Below are 20,398 nucleotides of genomic sequence, written 5' to 3'. Positions count from 1 at the left end.
ATTTTTTTATTTTTATTTGCTAGCTCTATTTTATTTCTTCTTTTTGTAAATATAATGGATAGATTTAGATTTAGGTCATAATACAATTTATTTTGTTTTCCCTGACCAATATGCGTTCAATATGCATATCATACATTTTTATCTTAATCATAGTTTTATTTCTTATTAAATATATATGAATGCTTTAATGAGTATGTAGTTAAATTGGAAAATGAAAATAGATAGGGAAAATAATAAAGAATGCAATATAATATTATTGAATTGGAAAGTCTAGAGAAAATAAATATAACAATTTTTTTGGTATAATTATTGTCCTTAATAGTCATTTTATAGTAGGTTATATATGTCATTTAATAATTCATAATAGAGTGAGGTCAAATGAGCAGATTTGGAGGTCCCAATAGAAACTCTCAATATGTTTCTCTCTTGTAATTTTATCATTATCAAAAAAATATTAATCTATATTATAATAGAAATTAATAATTTCAACCGCAACAAAAGAATTGTCCCCTAGCCTCTCTCCGTCATTTTCTTCGAAGCTACTTCCATGGCTCTACCATAGATGTGCATATCTTTATTAACCCAAAAAAAAAAATGTAGATCTGTATTACACCACATATCATGTGTGTGTGTGTGTGTGTGTGTGTGTGTGTGTGTGTATTCATGAAACAACTGCTATACTTTCTAAGTTTCAATGGAAGTTATATATATATATATATATATATATATATATATATATATTCATGAAACAACTACTATACTTTCTAAGTTTCAATGGAAGTTATGATTTGAAGGACAATCCCAAATCATCTACCGTACTTATATATATCTTCCTCCTCCATACCAACCACAACAACACATATGATGATGAAAGAAGATAGATGGAAACTCATATAGCTAGCTAATAGCAAGAATACAATTCCAGCAATCTGAAACTATCTCTTCCCGAGTTATGTGGATCAAGTTTTAAGGGTTAAAATATTAACAAGTTATTGTTAAAGAATTTAATATCTTATGAGAGAGACATGTTGGAAATTAAATTTCACAAAATCAATGATTTTGGGATCTAATTTTGGTACAAAAAATTGGGATCTCTAGCATCATTCTAGTTTAAAACATAACTGAGAGTCTTTTAAAGATTCTGACTTGCAAATTTTGGCTTGTTCCAATTTACTAAATTCAGATATGACATATATATATAGTTTATTTCTTGTTGCATGAAAGTTTAAATTTTCTATAAAAAAAGGCAAGGTTTCAAATTTCTCCGAAACTGTCGAAATTTTCAGTCGAAATTTCAGTAATTTTGAAGTACCGAAACGAAATTCATATGCTATATAATTTCCGTCAAGAGTTTTCCGAAATTTTCCGTACATTCCCACGAAATTCTTAATTTCTGAAATATCTACACACACAATATATATTTAAAAATTCACATTGAAATTTTGTCTGAAATTTCTCTAAAATTTCTGTGAAATTTTTATGTCACCTACAGTGAATTTTTTATTCATACTTTTATAGAGAAAATATGAAATTTTGATTTTTTTTTCTGCAATCAAGTTGAATACAACAAAAGACCTTTTTGCTTTTATCTGCTACAAAGTTGAATGCTCCAACCACAACATGATTCCCTTTTTGCTTCTCTCAACTATTGTATGCTTCATACACTGAAACATCATATTAGATAATTCCACAATATCTGATATATGGATTGCATGTGGAAAGGGAACAACATGTACACATACAATAACCATGTGATGAAGTACGAAAATCATTTCCAAAATTTATGTACTTGGAAGCAGTATTGTATGATACTAAATGAAAGCAATTCAACCAGCTAGATTGAACAACATCTGAACATCGTAGTAGCTTTTATATTCTTTTTGTTGTACTTGTTCATTTTCATTCACGGGGTTTTGCTTTTACGTGACCTGCCCCGTTTACATTATCAATACACATAAATAAAAACACTAGTTTAGCAACCTATTACAGTACTAGTTAATTACTTGTCCATATAAAATAGGGAAAATCGTCCGTACAGTACTTGACCTTTGCCCCATTCTAAACTTCAGTACCTTACGTTCAGAAAATATCAAAACGGTACCTGAGGTTTCGACCCCGACCGAAGATCGGTACCTAGTGTCGTTAGTTCCGTTACAAAAACTGACAACTGACATATTTTGATCATCAAATGACCAATTCACCCTTTAATTTTTGTTTTCTTTAGTTTTTTTTTATAAAATAAATAATTAAAAAAAAAAAGCAAATATTTTTGCCCACCACCAAGGCAAATCCGATCCAGACGCACCACCACCATCCCAACGCCGCCCTTGACGGACAATCTCCGTCGCCGCACCAGAAAAAACAACCTTTGGAACAAAACCGGGAGGGTCCAAGCATCGACCCCAGCCCACGACAATTTTTCACATCTAGCCCATCCACCACCATCGCACCTCTCAGACCACCGCACCGTTGCTTACGAACCCAGACGATTGTAGAACACCAGTAGATCAGATCGCCCACCGCCACAATCCCATCCCTCGAGAGCCTGAGCAGAACGATCGCTGCGCTGTGACTCTCTCCGCCCCCTGCTGTTATGCGATCCGAAACCACATCACACCCAAACTCCACATGATCTGTGATGTATCCAGCCGAATCCATCCACAAACCCGGAATCCAGACCGAGTGCGCCCTTCAGCCACACGACGGAAAACCACCCTCAGCCACACACCTTTCTTCTGTGCAACCACCGCCGCCACCTGAAAACAATGAAAAGGAAGGCCACCCAACCCCCATCTCTGATCATCTACACACATATCCCGTCCGGCCGCACTCGACACACGCTGACCTGGCCAGAGGCCAAGGCAAGCATGGCGGCGCAGCCAGACGAGTGGACTCTCTCTCTCTTAGGGTTCTCTCTGGTCTCTCTCTGCTAGCTTTTGTTCTGGAACGATCTTACTTAGCCCATCATTACCTGGCAATATAATTAAATTTCAGTTTGGAGGAGAATTGTAGAAATTGGAATTTTGAGGTGTTATGGTCACTGCGGGTTCATTGTTTTCCCTTACTTGTACATTCTGTTGTTGAGGTTCCTCTGATGAATCTAGGGACGAGAGAGAGAATTCTGGGTTTGCTGGGTTTCAGAGAGAGAGAGAATTCTGGGTTTGCTGGGTTTCAGAGAGAAAGAGAGAGAGAATTCTGGGTTTGAATGGGAACGAGAGAGAGAGAGAGTGAGAGAGGAACAGTAGAGAGAGAGAGAGAGAGAGAGAGAGAGAGAGGAATAGTAGGGAGAGAGAAAAAAAAATAGAAAAAAATGTTTTGATAGAAAAAATAAGGGATTAAGACATGAAAAGACGAAAATATCCTTCAGTTATCAATTTCCGTAACGGAGCTAACCGCTCTAGGTATTGATCTTCAGTCGGGGTCGAAACCTCAGGTACCGTTCTGATATTTTCTGAACGTGAGGTACTGAAGTTTAGAATGGGGCAAAGGTCAGGTACTGTACGGACGATTTTCCCTATAAAATATCATAATTCTATTATAAATGTATAATTTTATACATGTTACATTGTAAATAGGTTTATTATAGGTTAGTTTAGTCTATGTAAAAGTTTCATTCAAAATTATCATTTTATAAATGCAATTAATTTGATTTTTTTTAACCGAAATTTCCACCAAGATCGAAACTTTCTCAGAAATTTTCTTAAATTTAAAGTACTGAAATCGAAATCGAAACCGAAACCGAAATTTGAAACCTTGAAAAAGGGTTATTACTTAAAACTAAAAGCTTGTTTCCAATTGAAAAGGTTTGACCATGTACATGTAGACTTTTTATTACAAAAAAAAAAAGATGACTAGAGCTCTGTTGCTTGTCCCCCTTGGAACCCTAGTTACGTCGACTAAAGGCGCTGAGCATGATGTCAGCGCTCTTTGCCACCCTCGTTAGAAGCGCTAGGCTTGTCCTAGTGTTGTCTCTCACCCTATGTTCTTGGTTTGGCTGTTATGCCTGACATTGGTTCCATTTTCAATCGGAGCTTTTTGATCCCTTGCTGCAGTTCTACTCCTTCAAGAGCCGCGTGTATCTCCTATTAAGTGTCTGCCCTCTTAGGCTTATGATCTCCTATTAAGTGTCTGCCTTCTTAGGCTTATGATGGTGGGATGGCCTTTTCAGTGTGGCCTCCTGGAGTTTGGGCTCGACCTTAATTGGCTAGTGTTAGTGGAATTCTTTCTAGCGTGGGTGGAGATGTTGTATGGTCTAGTAGGCGATGTGCTAACAGGGGCCATAGCAGCAGGGCGGCTATGATAGAGGCTCGTGGTGCAGAGGTCGTTGCGGTGGTTGATGGTCTAATAGTGGGGATCTATAGTGAAGGTCGTTTCTGGACCTCCCAATACTCGAGGATGTCGGTGACGGCGATGGCGACGTGATGGCGAACAAGTGGGTCAGGGCTGGTCAGACGACTGTTGGGCCGGCCAGGATTGGCATCTTAGATGGAGGCGTAGTTGTTTTGGTGGCTACTTGAGGTGCAGCTAGGGTTTTTCCTATATGGGCTTTTTGGGCTGTTAATTGGGCCTAGAATGTTGCTGTTAATTTTCGGGCTTGATATTCTTGGGTCCAGAAGGTCCATTGGGTTCTCTTTTTGTCATTGTTTAGTTGTTGATAGTTCCTTCCCGTTCTCGGAGACTCTAGTTGTTTTGTTTGGATTTTTTTGGTCTGTGCTAATAGAAGTTCCTCTAAGAGTCTTTTGGTTCTGTCATACCACAATAGCGTGCTCGACTTATGAAGTAAGATAGAATAGACTGACACTATCAATATTTATATAGATTTTTTTTTTTACTATTCTAACCCATAATTCATGGTCATATTAATGATACAAACTCTTTATTTAATAAAAAATTTAAAATGATTGATTTACATAGTGTCGTAAATTCATAAGTGATCTCTCTCAGCTTTGAATGGAAGTTCAAGTTTGCAGAAAAAGTTTCTAGTGTTTTATGCAAAGTGATATATCAATAACTAGAACATGTTACTGCTACCCAATTCATCCCTCTAACTATAAATTAAATCTCAGTAGGGACCAACACATAAATAGACATCAATTACATGAAATACAGCTCCATAAAAAAAATTAAAAAAATAAATCATGAAATAAAGCAATGCTTAACAGGACATAAAGCCCTTTATTCAACAAAAAAAGAAACAGCAGTATTGATGATCACATATATGATTGCATATTAAACAAACTACATTTTATACTTGGACAAACTACTTTTGGAGATTCTTGAATTAAATCTTGGAGCCGTTTGCCTTGATCAGATGGGGGAATGTTTGGGAGTACTTGCTGTTCCAGGTGACGTGTGAGGTGTCGGCCCTAGTAAATGTCCTTTATTTTTGCCTTCAAGCTGGTTTCCAACATTTAGAGATTGAAGAAGATGCGAAAAATGTGTTCTTGGCCCTTGGAGAAGATCAGGAGATTATAGTCATGAAGGCGTGCTGGTGGAAGAAGCAAAGTTCTTTTTGAGTCACTTTCAGTCAGTTAGTTGGGGCTCGGTCTCTAGAGTATGTAATAAAGCAGCGCATCGTGTTGTAAAGACAACGATTAACTTGTCATTTCCTACCTATTGGTGGAAGTTGACGCCGGATTGGCTCAATGAAATTATAGGAGCAAAGTTAGTAAGTTTTCAGTGTTTTGTAATGGAGTGTGGTACTCTTTCCTACTTATCTGTGATGGAGTTTAATGAGACCACTATGTACTCCTTGATATAAGTTTGTTTCATCATTTTATCAATAAATTCTTCTTGATCCAAAAAAAAGAAAAGAAAAAGTATAGCTCAACAATTTCATTTTCTCATTAAAATCACCTAAAATTGGAGCACCCTGCATTGACTTAAGTGATTAAAATCCAACAAAACCTCATATTTTATCTGATAAATTAGTTCATAATAAAGTGTGTTTTGATTTTTGAAATGTTCATAAGACTTCTTTATTTTCTATTCTATTCTCCCCCTCTACTCGATGGGAGAGTTAAAAAATGATGTTTTTGAAAAATAAAGGGAATGATAGAGAGACTTCTTATATTAGGAGTAACTGAAAGAGTTTTACAAATATGAGTTCTATGATTGTCAGAACAAAAAAAAAAATGCTGTAATTTTATGAAAATTTTACGATATTTTGGAGTATTGAAACTCCGAGCTAAAAATTGTGTTAGAACTCAAAAACCTTCGACTTACAAAATGTTTGTAGTAGTGAGCTAATCTAATTACTCAAGGGTAGAACAACTTGATGATTTTTCTACGTAAAAGTAAAATTTTGCAATCAGGAAGAACGGATATATGGCAATTTTGTGCTATTTTGTTTGGGATAATAATAGGGAGGGGAGGACCAATACAAACAAATTTTTTATACGCTGACGTCACGGGACAGGACTTCCCAAAATTGACGCAGCAATTCCAAGGCAAAAGTCAGGGCACAGGGGCAATTCCCGTAATTTGAAACAGTATTTGGGAGCCAAGTGCTTCCAATCCCTCTCCCGCTCACCAAATCCAATAACCCTCCCTCTTTCTCAGCCCAGAATCCATAAACCCTAACCAGAAACCCCCAGAAAATCAGAAAACCTTTCTGTGCAAAGAAAGCAGCTTTTCCCGAATCCAACGGTCATCTCGGGATTTCAAACACGCCCTGACCGTTGATTTTGGCCGAGGGTAGCTCCATCACCGGATTCAGCTTCTTCACTGCAAGTAAGTGGCTTTATGGCTCTGTCATTTTGGGTTGTTTAAATTGCTCCTTTGTTCTTGTCTGAAATTAGTTTAGTGGAAGCTCAAGTTGGGCTGTCAGAGAAAATAGTAAAGAGCTGAAATTTATAGTTCATTTTGGTGTTTGAGCTGTGTTTGGTTGGTGAGAAAAACTAAAAAGGAGAAATTTTTAAGATGGGCAAAGGCTGATGGAAATGAAAAGACTAGAATAGAATCTATTGTTTTGGTTGGCCCCCAAGAGGGTCTTTGTAATTTGGTTCACATTTTGAGTAGAAAGGATTAGAGTTATTGGGGCTTCTTTGTTTAATGTGATTCATGATTATCTCTGGGTGTGCTTATGATTTTGTTTGCTGAATGTTTGCAGTTTTGTGAGTGTGCACGGTATTTTGACGGTTCTGGTGGCTTAAGTTAGTGATTGGTTTTCTGTAATTTGGTACTTGGTGGTGATGTTATTTCGATATATGTGAAGAACATTAGAGGCTATGGAGCGTTTAAAAGTCATGGATAATGATGTTAAATCGTGCAATGGTGGGATGGAGAGTTTAGAGGTCATGCGTAATGGTTTTGTATCATGCAATGGTGGGTTGGTGCAGCATAATTATAGTGTGAAAGAAAGTGAGAATCCGGATGTTGATCTTCTTGAGGATTTGGACTCTTACATGGAAGATATCAACGAACGGTTGACCATATCAAGGATGGTGAGTGACTCGGTCATCAAGGGTATGGTGAATGCAGTAACAGAAGAGGCAGCTGAGAAAATTGCTCAGAAAGAACAAGAGGTGACTAAATTGAAGGAAATGTTACATATTTATCACGTGGGTGTTGATGAGAACCAATTCTCGGGGTCTTTAGTAATGCTCCGAGAGTCAAGAGGTACCCAACACGGACTTACTCATATGGGTAGCAAAGATCGAATGCAGCAGCCTACTTCCCTTGAAGCTGTTGCTGGGCATGATAGAATAGCAGAAACTTTGGTCCACTTAAGAGGGACTACTAATGAGGAATTCAAGAAGCTCAAAAAAGAAATTGATAGCATAAGAGGGCGTAATTCAATGAAGAGGATTAGTTCCAGTTCTGGTTTGGGTGACATACTGCAAGATAAAGTATCTGACAGGTGGAATGTGGATAGAACCTTGGATAGTCTAAAGACTACAATAGAAAGTGTCTATCAACAGGTGGAAGAAATGGTTCACTTGTCAAAGGCATCAGTATATGAGTGGCAGGTGGAGCAGGAGTTTAAAGAAAAAATTGAAGGAGAAATTGAAGCGCTTGTGATGAGGAATTGTATTTGGAGTGTTGAAGAAAACATGTGGGATTGCTTTTCTGGTGCAAAAAATGTGAACTGGGATGGAAGGATCAAAGGGATATCAAGTATACGTGATGAATTAGATGCTATTTCTAAATCACTATCTGTCTCTGACAATGGGCAGCTATCTTCTCATGGATCCTTGGAAGGTGAAGAAGAGAGTAGCAATGGTAAAAAGGGTGCCGGTTCTTACCGCGAGGTATTGAACAATCTTAAATCAGCATCATCATTACCATCAGCAATAACAACAACAGCAACAACATTATCACCATCAGCATCATCATCTTCGTCCCTTTGGGAAGAAAATGGTATACATGATGAGTTAGAAATAAATATGAAAGAACATTTGGATCCTGCCTTGCTTACGCATATGTCAAAAGATGAATTGATAAGCCACTGTAAGAATGAGATTACTAAATTGAAGAGAAACCATGAGTTAAAAATACGAGATCTGACCGAGCAGCATTTCAGCCACAGGAGGGAATTGCTGAGAGAAAGGAGACCCTCTCTAACAATAAAGAAGAATAAGGAGTTGGATATGTTGAGAAAGAGAATATCTGAGGTGATTTCTAAAGTAGATGAAATTCTTGTAGAAAAGGGGGAAGTAGCTATATTTCTTCCTCATACATTTGGCAGCAATGAAGAAAGTCTTAGCAGCTTGAAAGATAGAGTGGAATCACTCCTCTCAGAAAACCACCAACTCAGAGATTTGCTTGAGGATAAGAAGAGAGAAATTAAGTGCCTTTCACTACAAGTTTCTGAAGCTGCAGAGAACCTGTCACAACACTCTCTGGCTGAGGCAAAGTTATCGAAAACAGCTGGAAATATTAAAGCAGCTATGGAAGATGCGCGTATTGAAGCTTTAATTGGTGAAGATTTATTTGCTGTTATTGTCAAGGAAGTGGTGGATGAGATTAAATGCATTGCTGAAGAGTCACAGGTGGAGAATAGTATTATGCATGAAATTTACAAAAGCAAATTCAAAGAAGCTTTTCATGAAGCTGAACCTGCTACCAGATGTGAATTGGAAGATTTGAATATGGAGTTCATCATCACGCAAGAACTATGTGGTGTTATATTCAAAGATGCTTTGAAGAATGCTGAGGAGAAACTCAATGAACTGAACATTAAATATATTGAGGAATGTGAACTTCGGGTTTTGCAGGAGATGGACAAACGAGAAAAGGAAAAACAATTAGAAGTGGAGGTTGCAAACAAAGTGAGATTACAGCAAGAAGTACTTTTTCTGGGAGAAGAAAGGGAGCAGTTGGCACGAGATGCAGCTGCTGCATTGGCAAATGAAAAAGAAAGATATGAATTAGCTGCTCAAGAGGTTGAAAATTTAAGGGGTGAGATGTGTCAACATCAGAAATTGATTTCAGAAAGCGTTGAAGAGTCCAATGCTGCAAAGCGTGATTTGGTTGAAGCGTTGGAGCAAAATGAAAGACACAAGGCAGACATATGTAAGTTAGAACAAAAACTTGAAGCAGCTCTGAAAGAGTTGAGGCAAGTTGAGGAAGATAGAAGGAGGCTTCTTGATGTCAACCAAGAGAAGCAGAATGCTGTATCTCTGTTCGAAGCAAAAGAAAGGGAGCTTAGTGAACAATTTGAATCAATAGCTGTCTATGTCAGTGGATTATTGAAAGCGTTTACTGATTTCGAATGTAGAGTGACACGAGATATTTCAGGAAAATGTTCGAGGTACTTTGCACAGCTTTTGTTATCTTTGAATGCTTTTCTTATCTATGCCTTTTATGCTGTAATTCTGTATATAAAATTGATCCTACAGTCTTGTATGTTTCTTGAGACTTCCCTACATTCAAAGCCACATGTCCAGACATGTATTTTAGATAGTTCTCTGATTTTTTGAGTACCTGGAAAGAGGTAGGTATGTAGGTAGAACTGTTATGTATCAGGCCAATTTGTTTAGTCAGGTAACAACGTTTTAGGATGGAATCCAGAAAGTTTGACAATTTTTACATTGACTCCTGTTGATTATTTATGGATGGCCTATTTTGATAGGCTTTATTATAATAGGATATGAGATTTCAGTATGTTCATTGGAGAAGTTCTAAATCAAGTTTACCCCCACTTTAGGTTCTTTCTTCTACTGTGTTTTCTCTCCACTTCTGCATCAGTGTCCCTTGGTCTTTGTTTGCTATTTGGTCTTAGTTGGCCATATGTCGACTCTTTATCTTTTCCTCATAGAATGCATCAATCCAATGAAGTTACCTTGAAAATTTTTAATTTGAAGGCTTGATATATGAGCAACACCTACTTATGTTTTAACTCAACCTTAGTGCCTTTATCTTTTAAAATGCATTGGCATACCCAGAAAATTGAGCCTGCAGGGTCATTAGATAGGAATAAGTATACAAGGGGTTTTGCAGTGCAAAGGAAAGATACACGTTGAGGATGTGATGTCTCCATCGTCTGGTGCTTCATTTTTCATTTTCATGGTTTGAATTCTGTTTTGTTTGTAAAGTTCTGATTGACTTTTAGATTGAATTACAAGACTTGAGAAATTCTGATTGACTTTTAGAGCTCAGTTGTAAAGTTCTGATTTTATTTGCATGGTCGTGTTTTCAGGTTGAAAAGTTTGACTTCTCAATCACATTTGCTTAAACAAAAAGCTGATGTACTTGTAAGACGAGGATTGCTGTACAAGCAGAGATTTGAAAAGAAATGTTCTGACCTTGAGAAAGCTGAAGCTGAGGTATGTATAGTAGACAGGTCACAGGCACGCGCGCACATACACACACGTGTGTGCACGCGCGCGTATTTCAACTTTATCTCTTGGCCTTGTATTTCTGTTGCATGCTATGGAACTCAGGGAACTGAATTGATTGCATATAATTGAGACGCACTGTTTGATATGCAATTGGAAGTTATCTTTCCTCATTCGCCACAATATGCCTTCCATTTCAGTGTAAAGCCCTAGTTTTGTATTATATCAGGTTGTCTTTGAACATCTACTATCACATGGCCATCTTTTAAATACTTCTCTTAGGTTCCATTAAGTAACTTAATGGTAATATATATACGTAGTTACACACACACAGACAGCCTTCCTTACCACTTTACCAGTATTAAGCTTTAGTTTGTACTATTTAGTATTATCTTTGAACATGTACCATGACTTGGCTATTTTTTATCTAATTTCCTAAGCATTTAGGAACTTCTTGGTAATATATATGTGATGGATTAAAGTAGATTAAAAAGACTGAATTTGTATACCTAATTACCTATTATCTGCATGCTTGCCTCTTACATGCAACAAGTCATGTATATCCTCTAAATCACTTAGCTATGCTATAAAATATGAATAACCCCTGTTATTTTATCTTTGAAGTGTATATAATGTACATACCCTTGGATTTCAGGTTGATCTTTTGGGGGATGAGGTGGACACTCTGTTGAATCTTGTTGAAAAAATATACATTGCCCTTGATCATTATTCACCAATATTGCAGCATTATCCTGGAGTAAGACACTTTCTTCTATTCCCCGTGATCATGTTAGCTCTATGTGTTCTATATTTTAGGGGACTGTGTGCCAGGATGAAAATGTTGGTGTTAGTGGAGATACTATTGCATGTATTTGATATCCATAGAAATATTGGTAGAAATCAATGGAAACCATGAAAACTTAAAATATAAAAACTATGAAAAAAATAGTAAAACTAATGAGTAATTCATCAACTAATCTAATAGGCACAGATGAAAATGTATGACATAAGGTGAATGTAGTGGTGCCTGATAACGGACTTTGAGACTAGATGAAAAAACATCTTTGTTTACTGAAAATATGGACTACATTTACATGATGATATGGATCTCATTTACATTAAATAATAGTAACTAAAGTATAACCAAATTTACATAAATCTAGAGCAAATAGGTTATGAACTTAATTAACATAGTAGTATCACTGTTAAAGTCCCAGTTGTGTGTGTATATGTAAAGAAAAAAGATCTGTATTAATCCAGCCTTTTCTCTTGCTTTTTCAGATAACTGAGATCTTGAAGCTGGTAAGAAGGGAATTAAGTGCAGAAATTAGATCTATTTGATCTGCCCTTTGACTTGGTAATGTTCTCTCTCTTCTAACCATGTCATTTGATATAATATGATCCATAGTTGTTTTAGATATTGTTGGTTCCTATGCTTAATCGTTCTGCATTTTAATGCTACAGATTTGAAATGCTTGAAAGAGTTGGAGTCTGGTGAGAACTATAATTCCTATATGTGATGCCAAACCTTTTGCAGAAGCAAATTTGCTGAAGAGAAAGAGATGCAAATAGTTGCTACCAGTACTGGCAGTGCACTTGGTGAGCTTGGTTTAGGTGAAATATAATCTTCTTTACAGTCCTTTTGTCTAGTTGCCGAGGTAAAACCCTCGTCTGTTGTAAAGCACAAGTTCTCCTCTTCCATACCCTAGGAATTTTTGTTTCAAGTTTCACCTGTTTTGTATAGGTTTATAGTCTGTTTTGTACATGTGCCAGTCTGCCAGCTCAATAGATATTTTGGCTTTTTACATAGCATAGTTACATGTTCATTTCGTCTGATTAATCTCAGAATAAATTCCCCATGTTTCTAATTTCATTTTAGTTGCACAACAAAAATCCCAATTTTGAATGAGGTCATGATTCCAATCATGAAAATAGTGTATTTTTACCTTCATTTAACAATGAGAAGGTAGAAAAGGGAATCATAAATGACTAATCAAATATTGCAGATGCAACATAGCTTCTCCCCGCATTTGGTCTCTTCTTATTTTTCCAGTCGTTGTGAGCGGAAATGGCTTCTTCCATACAATGAACTTCTTTGGTATTTTAAACCTGCGAAAGATTGATAAAGAACACGTAAACCACCATATAGTAATAGTACATGGATTTGAGGAATCTGAATAGCAAAGAATCTATGAGAGAGAAATACCCAGTCAAATTCTTTTCTTTACAGTATCGCAAAAGGATCTCACTGGAAATGTGAAGCATTTGATTTGCAACTGAGTCTTTGGTACTCGTATTCACCCATCGCCAGTTTTCTCTTATTTGAACACAAGCAACAAGCATTTCCGTGAGACGAGCGTCTGGAATTCCCACAACAACAACGCCGGTAACTCCTGGATGTCGTAATAGGGTTCTCTCTACCTGTATCATTGAACAACTTTCACTGCATCTGTAGTGTTAAAGAATGAACATGAAATCTTCTACATGAAACATTATACACAATGGCTGCATACGATGAAATTCCAATCTGTGATCATGGTAACTTGTGCACATAGTCAACGTGTGTGATGATCACCTCTTCAGGGTAAATGTTCTCCCCTCCACTCTTGATTCGACCATTTGCTCGTCCTATAAGCCATACGTTACCATAGTCATCAATGAATCCAATGTCACCTGTGTCAAGCCAAACTCCACTGCTGGACTCTGCAGCTGCATTTGCGAGACTTCCATTCCAGTATCTAAGCATCACATGAGGTCCTCTAGTTAATATCCTCCCCACATCAGAAGACCCATCGGCGCAGATCTTCAACTCTACATGAGGAGCAGGCTTGCCAACACAAATACCTCTTGTTTGATCTACTGAGTGCGATTTTCTTTGATCGACTTTCGGGTCATACAGGGTCATGAAGGTCAGTGAAGAGCACGTTTCCGTCATCCCTACAAAGCCACAAGAGCAAATTTGTAAGACTGGTTGAGATTCTTGCCGATTAAACGACCATACATGAGGGACTCACCATAAGCTGAGAGAAGCTTAGCTTTTGGGAACAATTTGGTGGCAGCTTTGGTGAGCTCAATTGACAAACCTCCACCTCCATTTAATATCTTCTTGACAGTCTCTATGCATTTAGATGTATCATTTCCCCTGAGCACGGTTAAATCACTCTGTTTCAACACAATGAATTAAAATGCTACTATCCAAAGCACACTGATTATTTACCTGAATGTAGAAACTAAATCGGCCATCATGGCAGGGACTGTGATTAGAGAAGTTACATTGTGTTGTCCTATGGCTTCGATGGCAGATTTAGCATCGAATTTAGGTATAAATACATGGCATGCTCCAACCGTGAGCATTGCTAGTGCTGATGACAAACCACCAATGTGGCAGAGTGGAGCAGTATGCAAATACACCTGCAAATAACCACACATTTATATATTCAAAGCTCATTCAATTCCTTCAGCTAATCAGATTTGTGGTTCAACTCTGCTGCTTCTACGCTGAATTCAAATCCAAATATCAGTAGTACACACTTTTTATATTACATAGCTATATAAAGTACACAATGCATACATCTTCCTCATCGTAGCCAACGACCGCAATTTTTGCTAGGGACTGTACTATAAAGGCTGAATGGCTTATGGCAACCCCCTTTGGCCTTCCTGAGGTTCCTGTGTAGGACATAACATACATAATCAAAACAGAATTCTCTTCTAAACTATGTCCTTTTTATTTTGGGACATAATCATGAAAGACCTTTTAGTAAGACAAATTCCTCTAGCTAAGGGTTAGCATTTGATACGCTGCATATCATATGCTTGTGATTTGGTTCCATGCAATTCCTCATGAGTTGATCGATCAACTTTACACAATTTTCAATTGCTATAAATATGGATTCAAAGTTTTAAACTCCAATATGGCATCAATCAAGTTATCAAAAAAACTAATTACATTACGAAGAAAGAAAAATAATAATAATTACATATAAATGTTATTGATGCCCACTATCTCAAAATCAGGATCTAAATATATAAGACCAGTTCATACCAGAAGTGAAGCAAATGATAACAGCACCCTCAGGTGCCCAACAGTAATCCAATGATGCATCCCTCCCAGATTGCTTTCTAATTGTTTCAGTAGTTAATACTGGCCAAACAAACAATGCAGAGTAAGTAACACATTAAACTCAATTAGCAAAATCAAACAAGGCTCTCTGATAATGTGGTCATGAATTTGATTGAAACTGCATAACATAGAAACACACCATTAACAATCGAAGCCGTTACAAAATCCGAGGAAGGATCCAGCAAAACATGCCACCTTAGAGAAGGAATATCATTTTGTTGAAGCTTAGAATACCATGATACACAGCTATCATCAGAAACCAGCATTGCAGGCCTCACCACCTCCATTGCCAAAACTGCCTCTTCATAACTCTGCAAAAAGGGTTAATTTGGTGATTTCCCAACTGCAGTAACAGTAAGAACCAATATATTATAGCTTGAAATTTACTACTTACCCATCTATAATTAAGGGGAGCAGCTACAGCACCAACATATGCAATTGCAAGTAACCACTCCAAATACAACTCACTAATGATCGCAACAAAACCAAAGATTAGTACTTTCTTGGAAATTAATCTAAAAGTTTAGTGCTTGGTAGCAAAGTAAACAACCTGTTGAAGGCAGCAATGGAGACGACGTCACCGGACTGGAGTCCCAGTTGAAGTAGGCCATGGGCCAGACCCATGACGCGGTCCACGAACTCCTTGCCGGTCTTTGGCCGGTTTCCGGCGACGGTGACCACGGAGTTGCGACGAAGAGTGGATAAGAGGTTCAGGCAGTGGCAAATGTGGGCGTCTGAGTAAGTACCCATTTCTATGGGGAGTCAACTGTGATTTTTTGAAGCTCTAAGCTCTGTGTGTGTGTGTGATTATGGAGCTAGTAGAGAGCAAAAATGTCATTGGAAGATGAGATATCCAGTTATCTTATCATATGTACGTTGTTTCAGATAGCCAGTTATCATGATATAATTACGACCAAAAGAAAACAAGACAAGTTATCTTATCATGTTCGAGCTCAAAAGCCAGGTTTAAACAGTTGAGTTTTGACTTTTTGTGTAACGATCGAGTCAAGATCGGATTAATGATATAGCTAAAAATATAATAACCCCTATGCCTTTGACTCTCTCTCTCTCTCTCTCTCTCTCTCTCTCTCTCTCATCGTCGTTTCGTCTCCTCGGTGAGCGGCGGCGAGAACACTTATCGCTTGCTTCTCTATTATGGCGGCGGCGACAAATCTCTTCGTCCACCTCTATCTTCTTCGGTTAGAGGAGGTGATGTTGGTGGGATTGGGATTAGAACTCTGATTGTTCCAATCTGGTTTGGTGGCTTTCTTGATAGTGAGGAAGGATCTGCTCTTGATCCGTCGATTGATGGTGATGATAGCGAGTGGTGCGGCGGCCAGATTGCTTCTTTTGGAGATGGTGGTGCTTGGAGGCGGCGGGTCTGTGTGCGTCCGAATAGTGAATTTTGGTGGGCTGACGGCTTCGTTTTCTTCTCCAATTCCTCGTTGTACTCCAATGATGGTAGTGGTGCAAATCTCGGGGCAGGTCCAACTGGCTGTCTTTGGCTCATGTTGGCGCAGTATCTTGTCTTCGATGGAGGAGGCGATAGTTTGCCTCGGGCTGGTCTCTGTTTGACGTGGTCTTCAGTTCCAGCGGTGGCTATGGCGCTGGCCGGTGCAGTGCCATCTCTGAGTGTGCGTTGGATCTTGCCAACGATGAAGGTGCTGGGTCGGATTGAGGGTTGCGGCGTGGACAATAAACTCTTCGCTGGCGGCTTGGAAACGTTAGTGGAGACTGCTACGGTTTCTCCAATCTGGGCTTCTTGGGCTTCCAAGTGGTCTCTGGGCTTTTTATTTTTTAATTTTTTTTTAATTTTTTGGTTACATTTTTTTTTTTTTTTTTTCATTTGATCATAATTCCTCTTTTGTTTATGAGGAATATGCTTATGCTTTTCTTGTATTGAGTTAAGAGATCGCAACGAAAAGAGAGACCTCGTTGGGTTCTACTTTTCGTTGTTTTGGGCTTAATCCTAAAAGGTGGGTGTGCTAGGAGATTACTAGTTTGTTTGCTCTTTTATTAGGGATGGCTTTGTAGTAGTTTCCACGAAACGGTTCTTTCTATCGACCTCACAGGGGTGGATCGTTTTTGTACTGTTTGCTAAATTACATAATGGGATGGCCTTTTTACTCAAAAAAAAAAAAAACCGGATTAATGATAAACAAGAAAAACACATGTAAGCAGTACTAATTTTCAACCTTTTTTCTTTCTTTAGTTTCTTATAACCCATCTAAGACAGTTGAAAGATCGATGCATTAGCCATCTGATATTTAATTATTACTCTTACGCAAAAAAAAAAAAAAAAATTTACTTTACAAATTCCGTGCAAAAAATTTTTACGTTTAGATATTATAAGATTTTTTGAACTGCTGTGCTCAATCGTATTAATGATTTCAATGCTAATTCCATAACTCAGATGAATAATTTGACCACCCTCATTAGTGAGCCGTGAAACCAACAAATCCTAGCAAACAATCTCTAATATTGGAGAGAACCGGCCAACAACAATCGAACATTGCCAATGGGTCGGCCTAAACTCATACACGCAGGGAGAGCGTTCGTTTAAGCACTAAGATCTCTCTTTTGTGCTTCTTCATCTTGTAGTTTTCTCTTTTGTGCTTGTAGTCTTGTAGTTTAGTTAGTGTAACTTAATTCTTCCACTAATGAAATTGAATAGGACACTATACCCAACTCCAAAAGGTCAAGTGTTAATTATTCAAGTTTGAAGATGATTTGAGAATCCAAGAAAATATTAATTATAAGATATATGAAACTTAACCTCTAAGTCGAGTCCGGATATAAAGCGCCATAACGCATATGGTCTTTCATATTCAGATGAATAATTGAAGGATGAGTCACATGATAATTTACTCCTTTACTTTTAGGTCAGAGATGAAATAAGACTATTCTTTTCCTTCTAAAACCCCAACTTTATATGATGAGACCCCAAACAACCGCCCTTTATACAAAGCACAAGCTTCACCATGACACAAACAAAAAGTTGCAACTAGTTAAATCATGCCCACCCACCGTTGACTCTTTCTGTTACATACCTATTCAATAGAATAACTAAACATTTACCCTCTTCAATTAGGTAATTTCATCCTCCCAACTATAGTGTAATTACTGTTGCACTCTACTTAAGATTTATGGTTGCAAATTATGCCTCATTTTTATTCAAGTTTATCTTTTTATTTCTAATAAGTCAAAGTCGAAGACTTTGAGTCTATAATTCGATCATGCTAGAAAAAACTTTGCTTTTTTTTAAAGAAAAATACATCGAGAAGATATAAAACCAAAACATTAAAATAAATATGGTTGCATTGAAGTTTCTTTCAATACCACATGAGCCAAAAAGCTCATCATTTAATCACATAAAGAGACCATGCTCACGGACAATATATGAGATTCAAATCTAGCAGCTTTGTGAGTTGAAAATCTCTCCATCTTGTTTTGAAAATATATATATATATATATATATATATATATACACACACACACATATTTTATTCAGAGTGGAGTTCCGCTTTGAAATTAAAGTGTGAACTTCGAGTTTTGGGTCGCTTTTTGGTCGCATATCCACATCTCGACCGTTCACTTTTTAGTTACTAGTGTATAGATCATCTCTGCAAATTTTCAACCAAATTGATGATCGTTAAGGTATCTAGCTCGTTTAAACCAATCGACGGATATATCCCCATAACCCTAAACATCAAGTATTTGATAAATTATATAACAAAATGAAGTCATCGCTTATAATCTCATAGTAACTTTAAACACAGAAGACACTCCCATTTCCCACCAAAAAATTTCAATGACAAAATTTCTCAACTTTCAACTAAGCCGTAAAAAGTAAAAAAAACCCGTGTGCTTTCCAGGTTGGTGGAGTGTGAGAGCTCAATGGTTGTTGGCGTAGTAGTCTGTAGTCTACTATTAGTCGACAAAAAACCAGACGGCGATATATTTAGGAAAAGGAAAAGAGAAAACAACATCAATCAATATATTATATCACTCCCACTCATCATATATATATATATATAGATATACAAACACTTCTCTTCTTCTCCCCTCACTGGTTTCCAGTCTCCGACAACAGACCACAAGCCCCCCCCACAGTTTCTCCATATATACTCCCCCAAAAACCCACTTCCCAGCTCCCCACCACTCTTCTAAAACTTCACCGTTCGCGTCTGAAGAATACAGATGAAGAGAGAGATGGGGGGTTCAGTAAAACTCAGCGCAACGATCACGGCGTTGGTGATGGTGATGGTGATGGCGATGGGATCGGAAGCCCGGGAGCTGCGGCCTTCCGATCACGGCCTGGTGTACACGCCGGCGGGGAACACGTCGGCGGCGCCGGAGGAGGCGAAGTCGTTCTTCAGCGGAGGAGGAGGAGGAGGAGGAGGAGGAGGAGGGGGAGGAGAGTCGGGAGGGGTGGCATTGCCGAAGGCGATGAACTCGAACGACACGTCGTGGTGGGAGGGAGTGAACGCACGTGGGCGGGGGAGGGATCACGTGAGGGACGTGCTGGTTGTGGTGAGCTTGATTTGTGGGATTACAGGTGTCGTTCTCTTTGTGGCCTCCGCTTTTGTTTATCTCTTGAGGTACCGAAAGCGCAAAGCTTCATCCCTTCCTTCTTCCTGAAGCTTGGTGATGACGCAATAATCACGGGTTCGTCGGATCTCTGTTTTTTGTTTCCCTTTAATTTTCCACTGCTATTTGCTAATTTTATGTTTTTCATGTATATGTAAATAAACTAATTAAAGGTAGATCAGGTTTTGAGATGTTTGATTAGTCCCATTTCTGGGAAGTTTGGGTTTGATCGGTTATTATTAGGAAACATTTCATGAAATTCTTCTGATTTAGTATGTATCACATCAGTTTGATGTTGGAGATAGTTTTTGAATTTGAAATCTTTATTGATATTTTGTTGGACAGAAATGACTTATCACTAGACTGTATGTATGTTATTTAATATATGTGACAATATAAATATATAATACACATTATTATTAAACAATATTGGGGACTCGATCTTGGATAGGTAAATGTTGTTAATCACTTGGCGCTACAAACTCTGGTCATCATGATTTAAAAGTGTACATTGCTTCGTTATTGATTATGTGGGAGAAACACTAAACTATCGTCGTGAAGTTTAAAAGAAAACGAAAATCGGTTTAATATCTACTTAGTTTGAATCTAATTTGTGATATTTTTGATAACATTTTACATAGAATATGTCAAGTATTCTGTACTTTATGAAATCTCGAATGTCTTAATCTATCGATTAGATCTGAATTTAATGGGAATCGAATCCACCTACAGTTGCTTTCAAATCATTTTCGGAAACCATATACAAATTGTCAAGCAACAGTGCCTCATTAAATTTGTATAGTGATGCTATTACTTCTTGTAAGATAATGGAACCAACCACCACTTTGATTGCAAGGTATAAGAGGGTCGGTGGTCTGGGTTCTGGACTAAGTGGTATTTATTC

At 37.8% G+C, this 20,398-nt stretch overlaps 3 protein-coding genes across 4 annotated transcripts; 2 read left to right on the top strand and 1 right to left on the bottom strand.

Moving 5' to 3' along the window:
- The first annotated feature begins 6,483 nt into the window (after positions 1-6,483).
- On the top strand, positions 6,484-12,607 carry LOC112166655 (WPP domain-associated protein). Its single transcript, XM_024303528.2, has 6 exons — positions 6,484-6,732; positions 7,112-9,754; positions 10,643-10,769; positions 11,437-11,538; positions 12,063-12,138; positions 12,246-12,607. The coding sequence occupies exons 2-5, from the start codon at positions 7,230-7,232 to the stop codon at positions 12,120-12,122; spliced, it is 2,814 nt and encodes a 937-aa protein (XP_024159296.1). The 5' UTR covers positions 6,484-6,732; positions 7,112-7,229; the 3' UTR covers positions 12,123-12,138; positions 12,246-12,607.
- A 17-nt stretch (positions 12,608-12,624) lies between these two features.
- On the bottom strand, positions 12,625-16,202 carry LOC112166656 (2-succinylbenzoate--CoA ligase, chloroplastic/peroxisomal). Of its 2 annotated transcripts, XM_024303530.2 has the most exons (10): positions 15,455-16,202; positions 15,299-15,371; positions 15,044-15,215; positions 14,827-14,925; positions 14,353-14,450; positions 13,999-14,192; positions 13,796-13,923; positions 13,357-13,718; positions 12,988-13,202; positions 12,625-12,890 (listed from the first exon to the last, which is right to left on the bottom strand). In XM_024303530.2, exons 1-10 carry the CDS (start codon positions 15,652-15,654, stop codon positions 12,761-12,763), a joined length of 1,671 nt encoding a protein of 556 aa, XP_024159298.1. In that variant the 5' UTR covers positions 15,655-16,202; the 3' UTR covers positions 12,625-12,760. The 2 variants fall into 2 exon arrangements, with proteins under 2 accessions (XP_024159298.1, XP_024159299.1); XM_024303531.2 differs by lacking the exon at positions 12,625-12,890 and having other exon boundaries at positions 13,061-13,202; positions 13,295-13,718.
- A 2,703-nt stretch (positions 16,203-18,905) lies between these two features.
- Positions 18,906-19,807, top strand: LOC112166486. Its single transcript, XM_024303351.2, has one exon. The coding sequence runs from the start codon at positions 19,105-19,107 to the stop codon at positions 19,543-19,545; it is 441 nt and encodes a 146-aa protein (XP_024159119.1). The 5' UTR covers positions 18,906-19,104; the 3' UTR covers positions 19,546-19,807.
- The last annotated feature ends 591 nt before the right edge of the window (positions 19,808-20,398 follow it).

The sequence above is a fragment of the Rosa chinensis genome, chromosome 5 (assembly GCF_002994745.2).
Source record: "Rosa chinensis cultivar Old Blush chromosome 5, RchiOBHm-V2, whole genome shotgun sequence".
Taxonomy (NCBI): Eukaryota; Viridiplantae; Streptophyta; class Magnoliopsida; order Rosales; family Rosaceae; genus Rosa; species Rosa chinensis.
The sequence above is the reverse complement of the archived record's forward strand: the minus strand, read 5'-3'. Positions and strand labels throughout refer to the sequence as shown.

Excerpts from the sequence above, each read along its gene's own strand:
- LOC112166655 (XM_024303528.2), top strand. The coding sequence starts at position 7,230 with ATGGAGCGTTTAAAAGTCATGGATAATGATGTTAAATCGTGCAATGGT. Across the intron at positions 9,755-10,642 it reads ATTTCAGGAAAATGTTCGAG|GTTGAAAAGTTTGACTTCTC; the intron begins GTACTTTGCACA and ends TCGTGTTTTCAG. Across the intron at positions 10,770-11,436 it reads TTGAGAAAGCTGAAGCTGAG|GTTGATCTTTTGGGGGATGA; the intron begins GTATGTATAGTA and ends CTTGGATTTCAG.
- LOC112166656 (XM_024303530.2), bottom strand. The coding sequence starts at position 15,654 with ATGGGTACTTACTCAGACGCCCACATTTGCCACTGCCTGAACCTCTTA. Across the intron at positions 15,372-15,454 it reads TCCATTGCTGCCTTCAACAG|TGAGTTGTATTTGGAGTGGT; the intron begins GTTGTTTACTTT and ends TGCGATCATTAG. Across the intron at positions 13,203-13,356 it reads AGAACATTTACCCTGAAGAG|GTAGAGAGAACCCTATTACG; the intron begins GTGATCATCACA and ends TCAATGATACAG.
- LOC112166486 (XM_024303351.2), top strand. The coding sequence starts at position 19,105 with ATGAAGAGAGAGATGGGGGGTTCAGTAAAACTCAGCGCAACGATCACG.